The sequence below is a fragment of the Onychostruthus taczanowskii genome, unplaced genomic scaffold, assembly GCF_017590055.1.
Source record: "Onychostruthus taczanowskii isolate IOZ18803 unplaced genomic scaffold, ASM1759005v1 scaffold19, whole genome shotgun sequence".
Classification (NCBI taxonomy): Eukaryota; Metazoa; Chordata; class Aves; order Passeriformes; family Passeridae; genus Onychostruthus; species Onychostruthus taczanowskii.
In genome coordinates this window covers 5537461-5560606 of record NW_024499128.1, presented here as the reverse complement: position 1 = coordinate 5560606, position 23146 = coordinate 5537461, and the positions used below count along the sequence as shown (strand labels likewise).

Here is a 23146-nt window from a genome sequence, read left to right as displayed (position 1 = left end):
ACCTTTGCGTACTCCTGTAAGAACAAAATTGTTTTGTTTATTTCTCAGTGAATTTAAAATTTTGGTGATAGAAGTGTATAGAGATATTTCATGGTTCACTGATAAAGGTTATAGAATAAATTTACTGAAGTAAGACATCACTGAAGAGGGGTCAGCACAGCTACTTTATTACATCAATTACACCTGTAGCCCACTTTGCTTTGAACACCACTGAAGAGGGGTCAGCACAGCTACTTTATTACATCATAGCCTACTTTGCTTTGAACACTTCACAGGAAGCTTGGGTTTGTGATCACCTCCTGGCAGAAAATTATAGATTTGTTTACAAGACCACCTCAGCTCTGTGTAGCCTCCCTCTGCTCTGGCTTGGCAAGTCCAGTGTGTGTTATACAGAAGTCTTTTCCACAATGTCTCTTGGCAGCTCTCCTCACAATTTATCTCAAACACACCTCTCCTTAGCCATTTGTTTCTCTGACAAGGTGGCCAAATGAGCCAGGCTGGGTTCTCCTGTCCAGCTTTCTCTTCTGTAAGGGGGTATATTCCTCACATGCTTTTGAATAAATGACCAAAGAAAGTGACTGTCTCAGACAGAGAGAGTGACCTGGGGATAGATCCTCAAATCTGCTCAGTGTCACAGGGAAATTCTTCCAGGGCAGCTACACCTCAGTCCCATGCAGAAGAGAAAGTACAAATGGGTAAAACATATTGCAGTAAATTTCTCATTTGAACTTCCCTTTTCCTCTCTACTATTCACTAAATTGCCCAGAATGAATCACAGCCCAGAAATAGATGAAGAACATGAAAATGTATGGTTCTGTTTAGTCATACTACAGCTGAGCTGCACACGATTATGCAGCAGTAACACACACAGAGCTTTCAGCCTGAGAGTCGCAGGGACTGCAATGCTCCACTGCACAGCAATATTCCAGGGCTGCCTGGAACCCTCCATTTAAAATTAAAACCACAGGTGAGTAAGCAGCCAGACTGCTTAAGCTGCTGTTCACAGCCAGTCACCAACAAAGGTGCATTCTCACCAGCAAAGTGTTTCTCTTACAACTTGTAATGAGTTACAGAAATTAAACAAGACTTCAACAAAACACTTTCATTAGTATGGGCAAGAAAGTCTCCACAAAAGAGACACAATCACCTTGCAACAAAGAGAATTATATAAACCATTATATTCTATTTACACCGGGGGCTGACCTGAACTTCAGCTGAGTAGAGAGGTTTCCAATGAGATTTGCAGAAAAAGATCCTTTTGACTGACAGCTTTTTTTGAGATGCTCTACAACTGTTGCAGACTGTTGGGGGAGGTTTAGGTTGGATATTAGGAAAAGGTTCTTCACCCAGAGGGGCCTGGGCCCTGTACCAGGCTCCCAGAGAGGTGGTCAGGGCTCCCAGGCTGACAGAGTTCAGGGAGTGTTTGGACAGTGCTCTCAGGCACAGGGTTCTGTTTTAAAAGGCAACACGCAATCCAGGCCATCAGAAGAAATCCTACAATTTTCACAATTTGAAAGAACATACAATTGCTATTCAAATTACTTTCCAGAGACCACAGAGTTTGAGTTACTAGACAATGATTTTCCTCCAGAATAATTTTGCTCTTTGGCTTAAATCTTCCACCATTTTTACAGTAACATCTGTGGATGAGGACAAATGGGGGAGCACTGAACACAAGAGTTCATAGAGACCATTCAGCTTGCAGCAAGCCCTAAAAGAAAGGACTGAAAAATTCTTTGGCCTCCCTGGGGGCTGGTGAGAAAGCTAGAGAGGAAAAATGATGGACTTTTGCCATGGGCCTTTCAGTAGGGCCAGAACTTTAAACCAATATCTTATTTTATAGTAAAACTGTAAAATGCTTCAGACTTTACTGTGCATTCAGCTGAGCCTGTTGGTGACAGCAGCAGGGACTGAGAGATGGGAGTGCTCTGTTCCCCCTTACAAAGGTGCCAATCAGGAGTAACTTATTTGACACTACTAAGTGATAAATCAGTGAGGTAGCTGATATTAAAATAGTGTGAGCAGTGAATCAGGGCTATTCACTTCTAACACGCTCTCAAACTATCAAAGACAAGCATTTACTTGGAAGACTAAATATACAATGAGCAATTTCAAAATCTTTTTCAAGGTTGCTCAGCTACAGATTCTTGTCATTCAGTTTTTCTATGGAAGTCATGATTACCCACGGAGAAGAAAGATGGATGTTTTAAAACTACCTTCTGCATAAGAAATATTTGCAACAGAAACAAATTATGGTTTGGAATCTTAAAATGGCAATAATGTCCTGTAAGATTGGCTTCCTGCCTGGATTGCTGGCATTTTAATTCAGAGTTAGATCTCTTAAAAACTCTTCCTCATTTCCAAGGGAAGCCATTACAAACCAGTGATCTCATAAAGCTCAGTGACTCCCGAAATACATCAAAGAAATGTACCCTTTTAAAAACCTTCCTGAAACAGGGTGCATTCCCTTTAATTACATTTTTAATACAGTAACAAACTCTGTATATATTCAAGGCATTGTTTCAAGAAGCCACAAAACAGAAAAATTCTTTGCCTTGGCTCAGGAGGAAGAAATTAAATGTCAATACTTTCCCGCCCAATTATTTTAGAAGTAATACACTCAGTGCCACTGGCTTAAAACTGAACTGTGCCAGCCTCAAGCTGCATCTAGCATGGCATTTCTGAAACATAACATTTCCCCATTCTCAAAATAATAGTTCATCAGCTGCAGATTCCCGTGAAAACTGAGTATTTGCTAAGTAATGGTACTTGGAGAAGTGCAGTGGTTAGAAAGACAGAGCTGAATCTGTGCTCCTTTGTCCTTGGTGGCATTTTAGGCTTAAAACAAAAAGCAAATCTAAAAGCTGTCTGCTTACAATTAGCATGTTACACTGACACCCTGACACAGTTTTGTTATGGTTGGAATGTCAAATTAGGAAAGAATAACATTGAAGCTTAACTGAAGCTCAGTCCAGTACTAATGTACACAGCTGCTTGCTTAGCATTGAATAAAATTAAGATAATTAGATGCCATGTTTCCTCTTCAGAGTTTGTCTACTAAAATCATCATAATGGGTCCACTCCAGAGGTCCAACAACCATTTTATATGAAAGACATTACCTATGAAAAAGAGTAGGACTCAAATTTTCCTTGTACAGGGGGAGGTTGGGTTTGGTGCTTTTGTTTTGATTTGGGTTTCTTGGTCATTCTGATTCTTCTCCCCACTCCCCCCAGCTCATACCTCATATGAACAATTTTCTTTAGCCACAGTTGTATTTGACTTTCCCCACCAACACTGTCCACACATTTCAGGATCACTGGGAAGCATTAACGATCACTTAAGTACTTTTCTTTCATCTCTGTACATACACAGTAATCTTTATCAAAATATTCACTGAGCTTCTGCTACCCTCACGCTCTCTTCCCAGGAGGTTTGCAGCAAGGACATACTCAGCCATTATCCTCTCCCACGCTTGCCCATGCTCCCCCTTTAATGCTCCATAAAATGATAACATTTTCCAAAACAGAGCCTTGGTGAGAACTAGGACTGCTGACCATAAATTTTCCATCCCTTCTGCCCCTCGCTCCTTGTGTCATGTATTGCTCCCAGCATTTCCTTGAGATGCCACGTGCCAGATGATTTCTGCAGGTCTGCTCTTGGGGACCAATTCTGCAGCCCCCAGACCCAGAGGTGATCAGACAGGCCTGACGTGGAGAAACGTGACCAGACAGTAGCACCACTCATTTTTCTCCTGACAGTGCCACAGCTTCACTGGTTTTATTAGAGTTGGTTCTGCTTCACACATGTTAAGGGTAGAGACACATCACTTATTTCATAAATTCATTTAGCCTAAAATGCAAGTACTGAATCTTGAAACGGCTCTTTATAATGAAAGCAGTGCTGGAAACATGGTTTCCAGAACAGAACACAATCTCTGTACACGGTGTAATTACATCTCAGCATTCTACAGAATACCAGTGCATGGCTTAAATGCTATTAATTGTAAGCAGTTTTGTTCCACAGGATGTTGTTTGCTGATAACTACTCAATTAGGGTTATTTTGCAATTAGTCTACTCACAGTAAATTTACTGCAACCAGAGTCATCTGTGGTGTAGCAAATTAAAATGCTGTCTGGGCTGCATGTGCAGTGGCTCTTACACGCTCCTTAAACTGTGTATAGCTCACCACAGTGATTCTGTCACACTAACAGATTAACACACAGGAAAGCAGCAGCAGCCAATGTCATTTGGAATCCTGAAACCAGCAGAAAAAGACAAATCTGGGGTTCAATGATCTGTAGATCAAACCCAGTGAGTCCAAAAATGCACTGCCAAAATGTTAAAAGCTAAACAAACCACACATTTATATGTCACTGTGTGCATACATGCATATTGAGCAGATGAAATTCTCTATTTGCTTCATTACATTCTTTTAAAATTCTGTACAGGATGCTCAAATTTCCATGCCTTGAAGAACAGCTCTGCTCCACCCCAAAAGTATTTGGCATCTTGTGGCTTCTCCTCTCCATTCCTGTGAATCACATCTCTTTCTGCTGAGTGCTTTGAAGTCATCAGATAAAAACATTATGGACATTCAGATTGCTATTACCTGTGTGTTGTTCAGTAAGCAGAGCTCCAGAGCCCTTTTCTCTCAGTTTGAAAACAAAAAGGTTGTGTTTCTAAAATAAAATGGAAAATTTTCTTCCCAGCAGCCTCTAAGAAGCTGAAAGCACTTGCTTCAGTGTGCCACAGCAGCATTATCAATAAGGAACCAGGGAGAAGGCAGTCTGATCTGCAAAAAGCTCGTTCAGTGCTGATAAATTATTTGGAATGAGGGAAGCTTGATTATTTTCCTACTTTATTGCAAGTTGGGTTTACCCCACAAGGATGAAGGTAGCGGAAAACCTGTTTGATTTAAAAACTAAGAAAAGACAATGAAAATGCCCATGGGAAATAAATCAGGATCAATTGAGGCTCTCTGATTTCCTGGGGACTTCTCATTTGCTAGAACTACATCTTAGAAAACACTTCTCAAAAAACTCTGCAATGTACTTTGGTCTATCTAGGGCCATAGATCTGGGCCAAGAATAAAGCCAGCTGTGTAATTAATGATAAGGATTAGGCCAGAGTCTGCCCTGGGGATATGGCAGCTGAGAGAAGCTGGCCCAGAGGAGGCCTGGTGCAGATACCACCTGGGTCTGTGCCTGTGATGACTCCTGACCTGGTGGCAGTGACCAAGCAGGAATTGTGCTCTGTGTCCATCCAGCAACTCTGCAAGGCAAGGGGTGCAGAGCTGCAAACTGCCATGATCACATGGAAGTGAAAACCAGAGAACTCAGGGACTGAATCCAGCCACTGGTCAGCAGCTAGGCTTTTTTTCACCTCAGGGGAACAGGAAATAGAAATCACAAGCTCAATATCATGTTGAAATGTGGACTGGTGTAACTGCAGTTGCAGTGCTGCCGATTGCTGCAGGGCAGGGGCAGGGTCACAGTGGCCATTCCAGGACTGTGCTGCTGCCCACAGTAATAATGGATCTGTGGGGGGTAACGTGGCACAGATCAGCTCACTCCTGCTTTCTTCAAGGGGATTTTATCTAGGTGCAGAGTGATGGGTATTTTAGAGACAAGAATTCTCATTTAAACTTCTGCTTCTTCCCAGTGCCTCTGCACAAGAGGAGGACCATGCATGATGATGGACAAAGAAAGGAGGCAGCTGGTCCCCATGCACCCACAGCTTTGGTGAGCAGAAGGGAGCCTGTCCCAGCAGGAGAATCAGGGTCTGCACAGGACTAGGCCAGAGATGGCCCCACCAAGGAAACATCTGCCACATTGTACACAGGTTGCTGATCCCTATACCATGTCTCCTGAGACAAAAGGAACTCCCCAAAGGTTGTCTGCAGGTACCTTCTCCACCTGCACAGAACTGGATTTGCTATTTCCTCATCTAATCTTGTGCTGAGCCTACACTTCCCGTCTCACATTTACTGAAGGCATTTTCCCCAAAACACACTTCTACAAGGCCAAACATTCCCTTCTGAGCCAAGGGAGGCTTGCAGGCTGCCCCTTGCCCTGCTCTCAGCCATGACTGGGTGAGGCTGCACCTAAAGCCTTCGACACCAATCTCCTGTGCCACAGCATTTGTGCTGTGTTTTTAGGATCAGCTTCAGGGAAATGCCAGCTCACCTGCTCTGCAAGCCAGGTGACTGGGGAAGGTGACATGTCCTGTTCTACTGCTCCAGCAGAAATGGCCTTTGAGGGACTGCAGCCCTCACAGAAATAACATTGCACGTCAGATAGGGGACATCATGCTCTTGATTTTAACAATCCTTCCTTCTATCACTGAAGATCCTTATAATCAACTTCCTTTGCCTGTTGCCTTTGGAAACAATAGCACACTTTAAAAAGTAACAGCTTGTATGATCCTGTTCTCGTTGATAACCACTGGAGTGAATGTATCACTTAACATTTATGACAATCCAGCTGGATGGAGTCCTGCCCATGATTGATAGCTACACTTAGCAGCGTCATGGTTTTGATCAGCTGAGACAAGATCCAAGGGGATTAAACGCTGGATGACATCTCAATGGAAACCACAGCACTGGGAACACGTTTATATGTTGGGATAATGGATGAATGTGCTGCTCCAACGCATAAATATTTATACTTCACAGTTTTGCTGAAAACAGACAGGAAACCTTTGTTCAAACCAAACTGATGGGAACAACACTCACATGCTGAACACACAGACTCAGACCCCAGATGTCTGACTGCTGCTGAAAAACACCAGATTGCTTTTTTAAAACATGAAGTGCCTCTACCCATATCTACCTCTACCAGCAATCCTACCAGTGGGGTGTCTTACATCCCCAAAAGCTGACATCCAGTGCTTCACAAACTCTCCTGTAATCAAGCTCACTTCCTTTCAAAGACCAACAGAGGTGATGAAGTCACCTTTCATGAGAGATGGAGTCACTCTGTGAGTGAAGAAGAGCAGTATGGGAGGAGTGGGAGGACAGATATGGGACACAACACACTAAAACTCAGACAGTGGATCTTTAACGGGCCTATAAAATTCAAGGGATCTACCAAATTATATACATAAAGGCCTTCCAGTAGGCACTGGGTGCTTTCAATTTTGGGGCTCCCCCATGTCTGTCTTGATAGTTCTGTATTCAAACATTTGGGAAATGACTTCAAGGTCTGGATCTCCTCCATAAGTTTGGTGACCCAATCTTCTTGTGCATTGGTGCTTCCTGCATTAGCAGCTTGTGTCCATTCCATATGCTGCTGCATTACCACTGCTCCACAGCAAAGCTCCCAAATCTGCTCTAAAGCAACCTTGTATGGAACACAGGATGTCCAGACTTTCTGCCAAGGAAATCTGGCAGTTGAAGTGGTTAACTTCAGCTGTCAGCATAGGCAGGAGGAAATAACCTTGAGGCAAAGAAAAGTCAACATTTTCCACATATATCCATCTGGCTAGGTTAACATCTCTCTCAATTATTCTTTTTAAACAAGTGTCACCACTTCAAATAAAAAACTAAATGAAACTCTAGCTCAGCAAACCTAAAAATTTTAGACACAACCTTTTTACACCTAATTTTTTTAAATGCAGTATATATCCATACCACATGAGTTTTTCCTAAATTAATCACATTTGGACATTTTCATCATTTTTCTAGACATATTTGTAGCTCCCAGTTTTCCAGAGAATTTCACTCTGACATTACAATGGAAGCATTTATACCAACATGCTATGTACGTATATGCTGAAAGGCTTCAAGTGTAAAATGTGACACTGTTCTTAGTTCTATGACCACACTATTATCCTGACTGCAGATCATAAGAGATAAATCCTGTATTTAGAAAAGCCACAGTAAATATTTCTTGAGAAATCTGTTTTTAAGGACAGCAGTTGTTTAAAACTTCTGGAAAGTCACCCTGCACCCCTGGGAGACAGATTACAAGCAGGCATGGAGCCATAGGTGTGTGCAAAATTGCACAGTTGCAGTGTCTGCCCACACTAATGACAATACCTTCCAGCTCTGGCCAGGGTATCACTTGCATATTTGTATATGGGATACATTTACCTACACAAGATTTATAGCATTGGTCCCATTACTAAGAACATCTTCTTAGATCCCAAAAGTGTAGGGCAGTGTTGGCAAGGTGCTGCCCTCCCTCAGCTTTCTCACAGACCACAGCTGACTGCCCTGCCCTTGGGGAAGAAGGGGGAAGAAAAGGGAAGGAATAGTAAGGAAATCACAGTGGGTTCCAATAGTGGCACCTCAGTGGGACCTCAGAGGTGCTCAGGGGTACTCACTGATGTTCATCCCATTACTGATGTCTGCTTATGCTCCATTTTTAACTCTCTACTGTTCTCTTGTCTTCCCTTCAACTTGTGCTGCCTCTTCCCTTCTTCCCACTGAACATCATGTGTTCTGCCTGCTCCATTTATTGTCTCCAGTGTCTGCCCACCCAGCTTAACAATTTGGAGTATTACCATGATAAGAAAGGGAGAAAAAACACCAAAAGAGACGTGGTAAAAAACCAAAACAAAACAGTCACAGATGCACTGGGGTGGGGAATGGGGGTGCTCAGACCATTTGTCCTGATAAGATGCACCATCTAAATTAAAAGCCTAAGAATCTTGTTACAGGCAGATGTGCTTTTTTGGATACATTCTCTGGGGCAGCTCCTCTTTTTCCCTGTCTGTACAGGGAATTTAATTTCATAATCTCTGCAATAGCAATGCTATCTTTCTCTCTACCACACTGAAATCACCCTGCAGTAACCACTGCTTTGTGACGGTGCAGTAAACAAGCCATTAGAGGATGTTCCCAATGAAAGGAACTAAATATCCCCTGGTGCCCATGGATGCCCATGTCTATTCTACAGTCTCAAAGCAAGACCTATTCTCTAGTTTATAAATCCTCTCTGCACTTTCAGCTTGGACAAAGACATGGCACATCCATGCATGGCCAGTTATAGGGTTGGGACTCTGGACTGTTGTATAAACAAATGCTGCTGTGGGTAATGTGCTCCTTGATCAATACTCACTTTGGTCAACTGATCAATGCTATTTCTTTTTTAAAGGCATTTTACTCTATGGAGATTTTATAGCTGGATGAACAGCGGCACATGAAGCACTTTTTGAAAAGTAGAAAAAGGTCAGCTCAGACATGCAAACTGACAGCAAACTGAGAGGTAGCTCATGATCTGAGGACATGGAGAAACCAAAGCAGCAATCAAAGCTTGGCTTAGGCCAGCAGAGGTAGCAGACTTTCCAGCAGGGATTTTGAAAATAACTTTTGCTGATTCAAGAACATTAAAAATAGAAGTCAGCCCCAAAATTGGATTTTTCCCTGTGCTTTTGGAATTTTTTAAAATATATTTCTGATAATTACCTGGTTATCAAAATGCTTAGGACTCCACTGTGACAGAAAAATAGTCATAACAGCCATAACAGCAATGCCACTCATGTATTGGTTAGCATAAAGCTCCAAAATTCACTGTTTCACTGAATGGCTGTTCTCTGATTACCAAAAAGCACACAACTCCTGCACAGCATGGCAAGATTTTGACCATTCTTCTCTGTGTCTGTAGATTAAGAACTAAAAGAAACAGGAGTAGCAGCTGAATACCTAGATCACATTGTGCAATAAAAATCTGGTGGAAGTGAATTCTACAGGAATCCACCAGAGATCTTGTGACATCCATATTATTCCCTTGTTCAAAGGGAATTCAAAGCCTCCCTTGTTTTCATGGGCCAAGTCCATTACACATTCCTGCAATAAAGCCATTTCTGTCATCAGAAGGCCATTCCAATTACACAGAATGCTTCCCCCAAGACAGTGTTTTACTTCTCCATCTCCCAACTTACCCTCCAGGGCACAGAAGCGTGTCACCTGCTCTGGCATCAGCTTCCCAATCTTGTGCTGGCAGTAAATGTCCGCGATCTCCTGGCGACACTGCTGGGACTTGGCACGGGACATGGCCGAGATTGCCTCCTTGCCTGTCACCTCACACTTGGGTGGCTGGTCGTATTTCAGTTCAGGGGCACTGATCTCAAGCTTTTTTAAAAGATGCTCTGTGGGAAATCTGTCAATCTCCTTCAGGTTGTTGCTGCTGCTGTTTTTTCCCAGGTGATCGCTGAACTGCACCACCTCGTTGGAGTTCTTCCCCAGCAGCAAGTTCTCCTTCATCTTTTCCTCTTCCAGTTTCTTTCTCAAGTGCTCCTTTTGTTTGCTAAGGGGTTTTTTCACCAGCTCAGACTGGTGTTTTTGTCTCTGAGTCCTGGGAGCAAAGTTACTGTTATCAATAGTTTCAAAGTCCTTGGGGACTGAATTTTCATTATTGCTGTCTGTTCGCATTTTCTCTTTCGGTCGGTGGGAAAAATAGCCATCCTATAAATGGGGACAAAAATTACACTCATCTTACTAAACAGTCACATCCCATGCATTACAAGCATTTCTTACATGAAAACATAGATCAGTTACAATCCAACATACTGCAGAAAAACACCCCTGTGTTGGGGTTTGCAGCAGACCGAAGCTGAGAGGCCTCTGGGGTGCCCAAGTCACCTGCACTGGCTTCTCTTCTTCTCTGGGCCACAGTCCAAGCCCTATCTCAGATGGAGCAGGGAGGTTTTACACAGGTTTGTGAGCAGTGATTAACCAGACACTTCACCCTGACACCATTAAATATCCATGAGAAAACAGACACAGGTTTCAAAGGAGCAAAAGCAGATCCTTCAATGCTTTCCTTCACTCCTTGTGATTAACCATCACAGTTTGGTATCCCAGAACTGCCTTGTTGCTCTGCAAAAAGCACCACATGACTACAGCCTGAGCTTTCTTTCAGTGAAGTAACTAGTAACTTTGCCACAAAACAAATCCCTTCAAATTTTGCCTTTTTTTTTTTTTTTTTTTTTTTTTTTTGAGCTCCCGCACTGCCTGAGCTTTCTTTCAGTGAAGTAACTTTGCCACAAAACAAATCCCTCCCAATTTTGAGCTCCCGCACATTTGAACCCTCCCTGGGAAGGTCAGTCAGGCTCAGGTGTCAGCTCTTACCCATCAAGTTCCTCCTCTCAATGCTCTTAGATAAATACATAGCCCACAGCTTTGCAACATTCAAAATCTATCATATAAGGAATAAGGAATAGACCATGTAAAATATTTGTCTGCATCAGGGATGAGTGAGGCTGAGCTGCCTTTGCTCCAGCTGTGGAAACTTGGGGGGGACACAGTTTTTAGATATGTGGACATGGAAATATCTCTGTTTGCAAAAGTGAACAGTAGCAGATAAAATCAATGATGAATGGTTATTAAAACATCTAAAGATAGGAGTAAAAATACTGATAGACTTTTTGAGTCTGTCCTGTTTCCTTTCCATTTATGGAACACATAACCAAAAATCAGAGACTAGGAAATGACAGCATCACTAATGATGACTGATGGGAGCATCTTTTAGCACCTATCAACCACATTTCATATTCAAAACATTTTATCAGCATGAGTTAATTGTTTCTCACACCTCTTTTGTGAGGAACTATTTAACAGTCAGGGTTTGCAGAGAAAGGAGAGATAATGACTTATCCCAGGCCATGCAGGGAGTCAGTATCAGTTTGACCTCTGAAGCTCGGCAATGGGAAATGTTTGAATAGTTTATTCATTAGAAGAAGTTGTTTAGTGAGTGAATAAAGTGATTCTCTCTCCATGAAAATGTCAGACACAGATGAATGCAAAGGAGTTTAAAAAAAAAACCCAACGCCAGACAACAACTCACAAACCAAAATCCAAACATTTTTCAAACAAACAAAATACTTCTAGTTTGGGGAGAAATGTTTGTTTGTTTGTTTGTTTGGTTTTTAAAACAATTCTAACGTTTAAGTGAAAGCATGAAATAAATTTATTTTCTCAGACTTACTTTAAGGAAAAGAATAGCACTTATACAGAAACACAGGTTCATTTAAATAGAAGAAGACTTTCAGGATCATGAAGCCCAACCATTAATCCAGCACCCAAGTCCACCACTAAACCATGTCTTCTAGTGCTACATCTACACAGCTTTTAAATCCCTCCAGGGATGCTGATCCCCACCCCTTCCCTGGGCAGCCTGTTCCAGTGCCTGACAACACTTACCATGAATAAATTTTTCCTAATATCCAATCTAAAGCTTCCCTGGCACAACTTGAGGTGACTTCCTCTTGTCCTGCCACGTTTCCTGGGAGACAGGACCAACCCTGCCCTGGCTGCAGCCTCCACTCAGGGAGCTGCAGAGGGCCATAAGGTCATAGTTTCAAGGCAGCTTTCATTCCCAGGAATGACCAAGCTAAAATAAAGAAATTACTTTCAGAGCCCAGCTCCCACCACTTGTCCTGTATCTTCAATGGGTCTTCAAAGAAAAAAAACAACTGTGTCTTCTTCAATAAACCTTTTCTAAGGTCTCCAAGGCAATGTCACAACAGGATATTTCTACGTATCTTGGCAACATTCTCTCTCACAGGCTCTTTCTAAATGAGTTTCATCTTAAAATTAAAAAAAAAATCCTAATCTGTAAAGCAAATGCATTTTGATAAAAGGGGAATGAAGGGGGAGGAGATTTGCTATTGGTTCTTCACAGTAGTTTTTATTACCCACAAAGGAGACCCTGGCCTGCACCAGAGCAAAGGCACACATCTCCCATGTCCTGGGAGTGCAGAGCCCTTCCCACACTCTGCCCTCCTGCTCCTTCCAAACCTCTCTGCAGCATGCCAAAGTGCCAAAACATGAGAGGTGTGGGCACGTTCTTGTGTCACACAGCATCTGGCACTACACTTAGGTGATGTTTCAATGGGAATCTTTGCTCCCCACTTTGCCAGCCCTGCAGCAGGAGTGCTGGACAAGCTGTGCAGCTGCCCTGGCGCTGCAGCTCTGGGCACTGCAGCAGTGATCCCACCACGGGACAGAGCACAGGGCTGGGATGAAACCTCAGGAGAAAAGGCAAAGCAAACAGCAGATTTATTGGTGTATGGTTCACCTCTTTAAACCATTTTCTTCTTTCAAGTGCTTTTCCCCCTCTGGGAAATGTTTCTCCAAGTCTGCATGCTGGAATCTGAAATAAACAAATGAATTCTAAATGCTTCCAAGGCAGACACAAAATGAAGCTGGGCCACAGCTCTTCCCTGCCTGCAGGGACAGTGAACACCACAAAAACTCCCACCACACAGGTGTGGCACACCCAGTGTCTGCAGGGACATCGCTTTGGGAGGAGCAGGGACTAAAAATAAGGCAGGGTCTGTACAACAAGTGTAAAACCAAGAGCTATAGATAACACTGAAACATAAAACACATAACAAATAGCCCAGCTGGAAAGTCAAATACAACCTCGTGCAATCTCACACCTGTTGGTGCAAGTGTTAGATGCCACAAAACCTGAAATCTCCACCCACCTTTGATCTGCATTTCTCTCTTGATTGCTTTCACCAAAGCCAAGCGTGATTTTTACAGCACAATGATTTCAAGATAGGCTCCACACCTGAGAGCAGAATGTTTGCAGTGCAGAGGAAATGAAACTCAGCACTCCCAGCTCAGAACAGCAGCAGCTGCTGACAGTAAGCTGGGCTCATTTGTGAAGTTCAGGGCTACAAGCAAAAAGCAGCACATCAGGTGTTCAGCTGGCTACACAAAGATGGGTTTTACTTGCTCTGCAATACTTTATTTTTACAGTGCTGGATTAATTGCAGATTTTATTCGTCATGGATGTCTAAAATATTCAAGATAGGGCAGAGTCATCTCACAGAGAGATGAGCTTGAAACCAGGCAATCCCAGTTCTGACAGTACCATGGGAGATACATCAACAGGTTCACTGTCTGAATCATCATTTATTTCAACTTTTATCAAGCTATTTGTTAGCAGCACCTCCCTATCTCTGTGCTTGCAAATCACTGAAAAAATGGAAGGCTATACCAGGACAAAATGAGAAGCATTAGCCCATTAATACAGCCTGTATGTCTCCACAGCCAAAGATGAAAGCAGTGTTTTCAAACCAACACCTAACACTGCTAAAAGAACCATTTTGGTCTTTGCAATAGAGCAATTCCTCTAGGCATAGACCAGAAAAGGCTACATCGAAAATCAACTCATTTCAGAGATTACCTTATTAAATTTATTACAGGTGTCACACACAACACATGTCACTGAAGAGCACATATTTCACCTGTGCCTTTCCTGCAGTCCTAACCTCTGTAAAGCCATCCCCTCTCGTCCAATCACTCCATGCCCTTGCTCAAAGTCCCTCTCCAGCTCTCTTGTAGCTGCTTCACGTACTGGAAGATGCTATAAAGAAACCTCTGGAGACTTTGCAGCACCTTATTTCCAAGATGAAGTGTGACACTGTGGATGTCTATCACAGAACACAGGCCTAAGAGAAGGATTGTCACAAGCAGAAGTGTTCTGTCCTAAGTTTATCTGGTTCTCAGAAGATACAAGGAGAGGTTAACTGCTGAGTGCTCAATGGCAAGAGCCCTGGCAAGGGAGAGTTTTAATGACTGTGGGATCTCTTCTGAGCATGCAGTTCAGGAATAACAAGCAAATATTCCAAAACTAGGAAAGAACAGTCTGTACCCAGGAGTGTGCATGAGATCACTGCCAATTGCATAGTGATTGCCATTGATGTTAAAAATAGTATTATAATATTAATGAAAAATAACACTTTAAGCTCAGAGCCATTTTATGTACTGTGAGAATTTGAATTCTGCTCCAAATCCCGCTCCCTGTTGAACACACAGGTTTTAATTCTCCAAACTCCACCTCTGGTGTGTTTTGCTAAAGTTTGTCAGACACAATGTATGCTCTTTGGTGTATTAGCCACTTCATCTGCAGTGATTGAGGGTCTGGGGCTTAGGTGCTCTGAGCTTGATTGAATTCAAAGTCCCATCTATCTCAGGAGGGAAGGCCTGGGTTTCTGCAGAGACTTTGCAATCTTCTGAGGAAACCATGGAATAAATTGCTGCTGTCACCTACTACAGACCCAGCAACAGCTGCTGCTGCTCACTGCACCTAGCACAAATACAGAGAATTTGGAAGAACTTCCCAGCTGTCTGTAATGACAAATGGATTTTAATGACAGCCTGTTAACACTCTCAGAGGCTTTTGCAAGTACAACCCACACCAGTTCAGCCAGACCCCAGGTAAATTTACACACCTGCAGACTGCCTCTCTTCATGTTTTGCTTGCCTATATTTGCAAGACACATCTGTCAGCTGTATTTGCATCCAAGCTAAGCATGTTCAAGCAGAAACATGCATTTGGGGCTACCCAGGTCACAAATTCTCCTGTACTCTTACAGGTACATTTCTGTATCCTGCATGCTAGAGGCAGAAGGTTAAAGACAAAGACCATGGCTCCAATAGTGGGCACAGGAAACCTCCAACAAGCCAGCCCTTTCTCAGTGGGGCATCCCACTGCAGGATCAGAACACACTGCAAAGCCATTAGCTCACAGAGTGTCCCACTGCCCCTGGAAGTGAGTTCCTCTGCCAACAGCCTGGATTAGGCAATAGGACTGGTAATTTTTGCAATACACAAAAAGCCAGCACTAGACAATTTCAAATCTGCTTTCAGAGAGAGAACCTAATGTGCATTTAAATCAGCAGAGACCCAAACATCAGCAGACAGGGGTGTGCCAGCTCTGCAGACACACGGGCACACAGACAGTGGCTCAGGGATCCTGCTCGAGGCACCAAAGCCAAGGGAAGAGCCCACACCGTGCAGGCAGGCACTGCTCCAGCATCCCCTGCCACACACCTGCCGAGGCACAGTGCTGCTGGAAGGCTCCTTCTGCACTGGCTTTGTAGGGAACCTAAAAGAAAACCCTACTCAGCACACAAAGGCACACAATAGGAGCTTGCATTTATCTGCCAGAGGTGTTCATTGCATTGTGCAGAGCACTTCCTCCTGACAGTAAGAAAATGCTCCCTTCTTAGGAAAAGTTATTCACTATACAATTTCTTTATCAACAAAGTCCTATAAATACTATACAGATGGATGGACCATGTGCAACCAAGCCCTGAATGGCAAATGTTCACAGTTACAGTTTATCTGACAACTCATTTTCTCCCCAGCACGGAAGGATTTGCTGTCTTTTTGTACTGAGAACATATTCTCATATTTTTCCTCTGGCAAAGCTTGGTGCCTCAATAGACACAGCAAAACAAACCAGAAATATGCACATGCACACGCACACACAGAGCAACAATGAAACACACAGATCTTCCTCTAAATACAAAGTACTGCACATGCTGGCCTTGAGGAGCAGCTGTAAATCTAACACCTGTACTGTAAAAAACTACGTATTTTTCCTCCTTTCACATAGTAAAGCACCCAGTTATTGACCTCCTGTGAAAATATGCAATGCCTGGGCAGTCATGCAGGATCAACACAGCTGAGGCCCCAGAGCTGGGGCAGGCACTTGCTGCTTTGCTGGGCTGGGCTGTCCAGGATCCAACCAGCTCACAGCTCCCAGAGGTGGGGAATAGCTTCAAAATCTGTATCACATGTCAAAGCCTCAGAGACCTGGTCAGCTTTCACAGGACCATCTATTTTACCTGTCCTGTGACTGAGAAGAATTTAAACAGAACTATGAAAAGATAATTAAAACAAGTTTCTGTTCAGTATTAATCACAGCTGTGACATATTAATTGGTAGTGCTTGTTAATTACTTCAGTAAAGAGACCTTCCAATTGCCAGAGTCAGGGGATGGCATCTCTACAATTAAATCTTTTTTCTTCTGCTCATGTATTTGTGCATTTGTGGGCTGTTTCTTAGTTGAAATCAAAACCTTTTGCATCCAGAAGTACAAACTTTACACTGTGGTCACCCCATTGTCTCCTGTCCTACCACACTCACATCTTTCAGACTGTGAAACCACCACTGCTTTGCTTGAAGTCCTCATGCAACCACATGGATGCAGAGCAGACATCCCATTGTGCCATCAAAACAAACAAGAAATTGGGAACTTTAATTGAAGATGTGGTTGATGTGCCATGAGACCCTTGGAAAATGAGTACTTTTGGCAGGTTTGAACAAAAGTGAGGCCAAAGACAGCAGATGGAGGAAAGGCAGCAGATGTTAATGTAGTTATATTTTTCCATATGTTTTTCTGTTTTGCTGTAATAAGTACATTGTACTTTAATTGTCAGTGGCTGAAGACTTAGGAGAAACATTTTGTGAGAAATATATTATGTTACTTTATGCTTTTCATTAGAGAGGGAGATGCAAAAGGTGAAAATAGATTTATTGACTTGCAAGCTGGCAATGATGAAAGATATAATTGCTTCAAACACAGTGCTTTCTGTAATGTAAAAGGAAAATGAGACAAAGCAATAATTTGGGTTAAAAGGGGGATTCTGACACTTGAAAAAGCAGGAGTCCTTTGGGTTCAGCTCTAACAGATACAGGCACAGCCAGCCCAAAACTATTGCAACACTTATCATTTCAAAATGCAGAGAAACAGATGGACCACCACAAAGTGCACAGGGGACCCCTCAGTGGAACATCTGCACTGGTGATTGTTTGGAGGACTATTTTTTCCTTCCTTTCCAAAACTGTTGCCATCCATTTTTATTTTTCCTTAACACCAATTTCAGCAGTGTGATCCAAAACATGAGAAACAACATCGTAAAAACATCATTAATAGAAGTTGCTTTTATCCCATTTTACATACATACACTAAGGGAAGATGCTCTGGTTTGAAATAGAACGAAAACAGCTTCGAAACTTTGGCTGCTTTCCTCAAAATAGTTCTTCTGGTTTTTGCTAACATGTGACTTACTTTCAGAGTGATTTAGTTTAGGGAGTAAAATAATATTGCATCCCTCAAGAGACCAATCAGATTTTCAGATTTGTTCCAGCTTAGCACAGTAACTGTACAAAAAGCCATCCTTATATCAAGAGTAATTTCAGATGTTCTGATTATTAAAAAGTTTGGGATACTGCTAGAGGGAGCTGTGAAAGCACACATCCATAGTCCTTCCAAAACTGACCACTTTTGTTTTCTGCTACTTTAAACTTCTCAGGGAAGTTTGCACTTTGACAACACAGACCAGTCTAAATGTATTAAACGTCTGTAACAGAACTTGATTGATGACCAGTAACTGCCCCCACTTTACACATTTTGTTCTCTTTCAAATGGCACTGAACATCATTAGGACTCCAGATTCAGGCACAAGCCCTGCTTTTGGCAAGGTTTCCTCCCAGGGATTCACCACCAGGAACAGCAACACTTGCTGGGCTGGGGCAGCGACAACACTGAGAGGGAGATGCAAAAGGATGCCCCGCACACATCCATAGTCCTTCCAAAACTGACCACTTTTGTTTTCTGCTACTTTAAACTTCTCAGGGAAGTTTGCACTTTGACAACACAGACCAGTCTAAATGTATTAAACGTCTGTAACAGAACTTGATTGATGACCAGTAACTGCCCCCACTTTACACATTTTGTTCTCTTTCAAATGGCACTGAACATCATTAGGACTCCAGATTCAGGCACAAGCCCTGCTTTTGGCAAGGTTTCCTCCCAGGGATTCACCACCAGGAACAGCAACACTCGCTGGGCTGGGGCAGCAACAACACTGAGCTGGGGCAGGTTTTCTGGCTGTGTACACACACACTTTAATAGTTCCCACCTCTGCCTTGCAGCAGCTTTAGCTCTGCCTGGGTGTGGGCAGAGAAGCAGAGAACCCACCCCTGCATGATACAGGACATTGCTCAGTTCCCAGGCAAACAAGCCCTCAAAAGACCTTCATTCGAGCATCTGTCCTGCAACATTAACCAGCGTTACTGAGCCTCCTGATCCACTTCAGCACAGCCACATCTTTAAACAGAATTCACCACAAAACCAGGAAATACATGAAGGAGGACTGGCCTGACAGTGCAAAATGCAGCTCCTGAGAAAGCTCAGGAAAACCCTGGAGGTTTATTTTCCTATAGCTTCTCCCCTAGAGAAGCTGGATCTTACAACAAAGAGTTCAAACATGAAGGAGCTTACAAGGAAGTCAGTTTCTTTCAAGGGAAATTATTTAAGTGACTTTTTATAAGAATGTCTATACTTTGTGATCCTTGAACAGAACCCTCAGTTGAAAAGACTGAGCAGCAGCAGACACTAATTAATGCCACACAACTTCTTAACAGGAGTTCAGCAGGTGGGGTCAAGAACTGATAAATCTACATGATGGTTTTTCCTGAAGGCTATTCTGATACTGAAAGGAAAATGTGAGATGTTCTGTGTTTTTATTTCTCACCAAATTTTACTGCTTCATTATTTGACAAAGGTGCCCCAAAGAGATAGTATGTAAATAAATAACACAAAGTAAGAAGAGGGGTAAAGCTCAATCATTTCCATGTTTAGACTATGGACATGATAACCACACTGAATACCCATTACCAGCCAAACTTTCATTTTTATTTTTTTACCTTTCCCTCCCAATGACCTAACCCATAAAAAAATAACGCTGTTAATCTGAACTGAATTCCTCAGCTTTCATCACTATTTCTTTCATCCAGAATTCAGCCAATATAGATTTTATATCTTTCAGAGCAGTAGTAAACACGTGAAATTGCTTCCTGGTGACTTGTTATTAACTAGATTCCAACTAAATTCATGGGGATGCCTATTCCAACTCCAATCTAAACAATCTTGAGCAGCCCAGGATGAATTGCTGAGACACACAATAGATCTCTGGCAGCTGTAGAAATTAAACATAATCAGAATATGGATGGTAGAAACCAGAGACACCCGCTCACACAAATGAAAACATCCTTGTAAAATACAGTCAGTTTAGCACAAACGTATTCAGCCTTAATTAGGTAGAAAATCTATTTAGATTAATATAATACAAAGAATAACAATGAACTTCAGGATTACATTTTGTTACTTGGAGGGAAAAAAACAACACAAATAAATGGGAAGTAATTGGACCTTATTTAATAGTCTCAGACTATCAGCTTGAACAACTATAATCATTAAAGGCCCTGCAGTGATCTTCTACTGATAAATGCTGTTAAATCAGAATTACAATACAACAAGCATGAAGAGCAAAGCCTATTAAAATGAGCAACACTAAAAGAAATAGATTAATTCAAATCTTTTTTCACCAGGACCACAAGGAGTCTTTCTTTGAGCCAAGCACATAGAAATTAAAGGTTTTCATGTTTCCTCTTGTTTTGAGTGAGATTGAAATATTAACACTTCCACACAGGTGATTACTGCAGGGGGACTGCAGATGAGCAGCAGTTACCTGCTGCTGGATTTGTGGATGTGCTACATACTGGTTTGTACCTTCACAAAAAGTTCTTCTGCAAGACCAGTAGTTACATTCATAAAATAAAATTGCAAAAGCCAGAGGATTACTATGGGCTCTTAGCTACCCTGTCAGCAGTTCAGCCTTCCTGAGAGTTCAGCCTGGGACTGGCCTCAGCAAGGGTGGTCTGTGTGGTACTGCATTCTCAGTTCTTGCAAATTCATTCAGAGCTATACACATGAGCAGTTTTAACAACGTGATGAAAGATGACAGAGTTCTGGGGTTAAAAGATAGAGCAAAATAAAAATTTCTGACACCAAAAACGATGCACCTTAAGTTCAAAAACTTGTAATTTTATTGGCTCCAGCAAAGATCATGAAGGACAGATGCATTAGGAAAAGATATCAAAAAGTTTCCTAGGAAACTGCCCTCTTCCCTTTCTTGAATAGATACTCACTTTGGAGACCAAACCCTTTCTGTACTGTACTAAACACACTGACTACACTTGAGCCAAACACCAGACTGTATAGTGCCCAACCTTCTTTAGGCACAGAGCAGCTTTCCTCTCATGCTGTAAGCAGTGCTGTCAAAACAGTTATTTGTAATTACACTGCATTTAACAATGGTCGTATTTCCATAACTCCACATTTACAATTCTGTCAGAAACAAGGACTCCCTCCACACACAGTCAGTGATTATATCCCAGCATATCCACATCCTCAGCTGACAGAACCAGATGGGCAGCACAGCATTATGTTAACTTAGTCACTGCTCATAGACTATGCCACACAGAAAAATCAAATCACAATATATTCATTGTTATAATGAATATAATTATGTTAGAGCATAAAAAAATGGAAGGCAGAGAAACAGTGATGAAAAATGAGTCCTATCTAAAAATGTCTGTCTAGAAATTCTTGCTTGTGTCTTCTTCTTACCTTACTATTTCAAACCAAAAAATAATGTAAAGCAAGCTGGAAACTTTAAATTTGCACCTACAAATAGATATTGTGTGAATTTTACCAGATTTATCAGAGATTTTGGTAAGTTGTCTTCTATATACACCAGCACTAGTCCAAAACATGCTGTGAGGGAATAGAACAGTGGCGACACTCAACAGTGGCATTATTTCCACTTAATTGGAATTAAATGGGCAGTGGAAGGATGATTGCAGGATGAGATTACTAATTTTGGCTTTCTATACAGTTGCTCTTTGGATTTTTTTCTTGATTTTGCAGCACTCATCAACTCCCACCAAGCACTGTGATAGGGTGAAAGGCAAAGACACGTTTCAGTTCCAGGGACAAGGTGTCAGTGATGTCACACATCCAGTGGTGCTTTCTCTCATGCAACAAACGAGAAAATTCAATCTCTGTTTTTATATCTCAAACTTGGTGTATAGGATAGGATTTAGTCTTTTATACACTAGAGAGTTTTATTTTACAAGCATCTTTAATAATCTACAGCAACCTTAGTGCACATACTACTAGTATAGTACACTGTAATTCTTTAGAAAGAAACTGTTTTGAGAATTTTCTGATTGCTGGAACACAGTTTCATTTGCAGAGACAGCACAATGATAGCTCACACATCATGCTATGTATATCTTTCAAAACATGTATTTCTCATTAGTAATTTTACTATGCCAACCATTCCAAATATCAACGTGACACCTGACAATTATAATGCTACATGTTCACCAACATAATAATAACGCTTCAGCAGAGTGATATTTGCAAGGGTTTGAAAGGAAGAAAATCTCTACCTAAAATCTCGCGTAGGATGCATAAACTGCAGAGATGAGGGCACTGCCAGGAATCAGCCTCAGGGAACTGTTGGTATTACAGATTTGAAGATAACAGCTTCTAATGCATGGTTTGTAAGGATGGATCTATCCACGTGAAGCAATGCCAAGGAGAGACAGACACACACTGTGTCTCTTTAGGGATGGGGGCAGATCAAGTACTATCATTCTGCAAGCTTTGGCCCTTTGGTCATATATATCCAAGAATATATGTCTATATATTCAAAAGACTTCCAGAGTCCTGTTTTGTCTGATGAGCTGCTGTCTCTCAGTGACACGATGCTGCTGCGAAAGGTGCAAATTCAGCAAATGTCCACACTCCTGGTCCTTGTGCACATCTGCCAGCAGCAGATCGCCTCCCTTGGAAGCAGCCTGGAAAACACACAGGCGCCTCAAGGCTTTCCCGGAGAAGCCCCTTGTGGTGACAGGTTGCACATAATTCCCTTTCTGAAGGATGTTTCGGGAGAATCAGCAGGGGAAAGATGCCGAAACTCGGCCTTCTGCCGCTCCCCCGCCGGGCCAGCCCCGCCGCGATGGCACAGAAATGTTTGCTCACGCCCGAGCTGGCCGGAATACCAATGGAGGCCAGCAACGAGCTGAAGGGCAAACAGGAAGGAGGGAAAAGCCCCAGTGACACAAAAGAAACAAAGAGGCGGAGATGAGATTTGCCAGCAGGTACCGCATGGCAGTGCCAAGGAGCGCTCCGGGCCGCGCTCGCTGCCAGCGCGGCCCTTCCGTGTTCTCTGTTGGCACGAAATGATGTTGGCCGGGCAGATTTGAAGAAAGCTGAAGCGAGCCGAAGCCTGCTGTAAATCTGCATGTGATAGGATGTGTTTCGCAGGCGGTGAAAGCCGAGAAGGAGCTGTCGTCTTCACTTAGTTTAATTCCTGTGTGTCCTCTAGAGCAGCAAAAGCCGTCATTAAGAAACAACGAGCGTCTCTCTCTCTATGGCTCAGATTCTCAGTTTATGCCCAAATAAATTTTATATTCTTCTGAAACCCCTTTGAATGGCTGTTAAAATAGGCTATTTTTGGCTTCTTGAATTGCTCAAGGAACTT

General features: G+C 42.4%; 1 protein-coding gene across 2 annotated transcripts in view; it reads right to left on the bottom strand.

The window, feature by feature from the left end:
• Nucleotides 1-23146, bottom strand: part of XYLT1 (xylosyltransferase 1) — a 177803-nt gene that overhangs the window by 80301 nt on the left and 74356 nt on the right. For both annotated transcript variants that reach the window (XM_041401812.1, XM_041401813.1), the window contains exon 2: nucleotides 9887-10409. In XM_041401812.1, the coding sequence (XP_041257746.1) occupies nucleotides 9887-10409 (523 nt within the window). The remainder of the gene's footprint in view (nucleotides 1-9886; nucleotides 10410-23146) is intronic.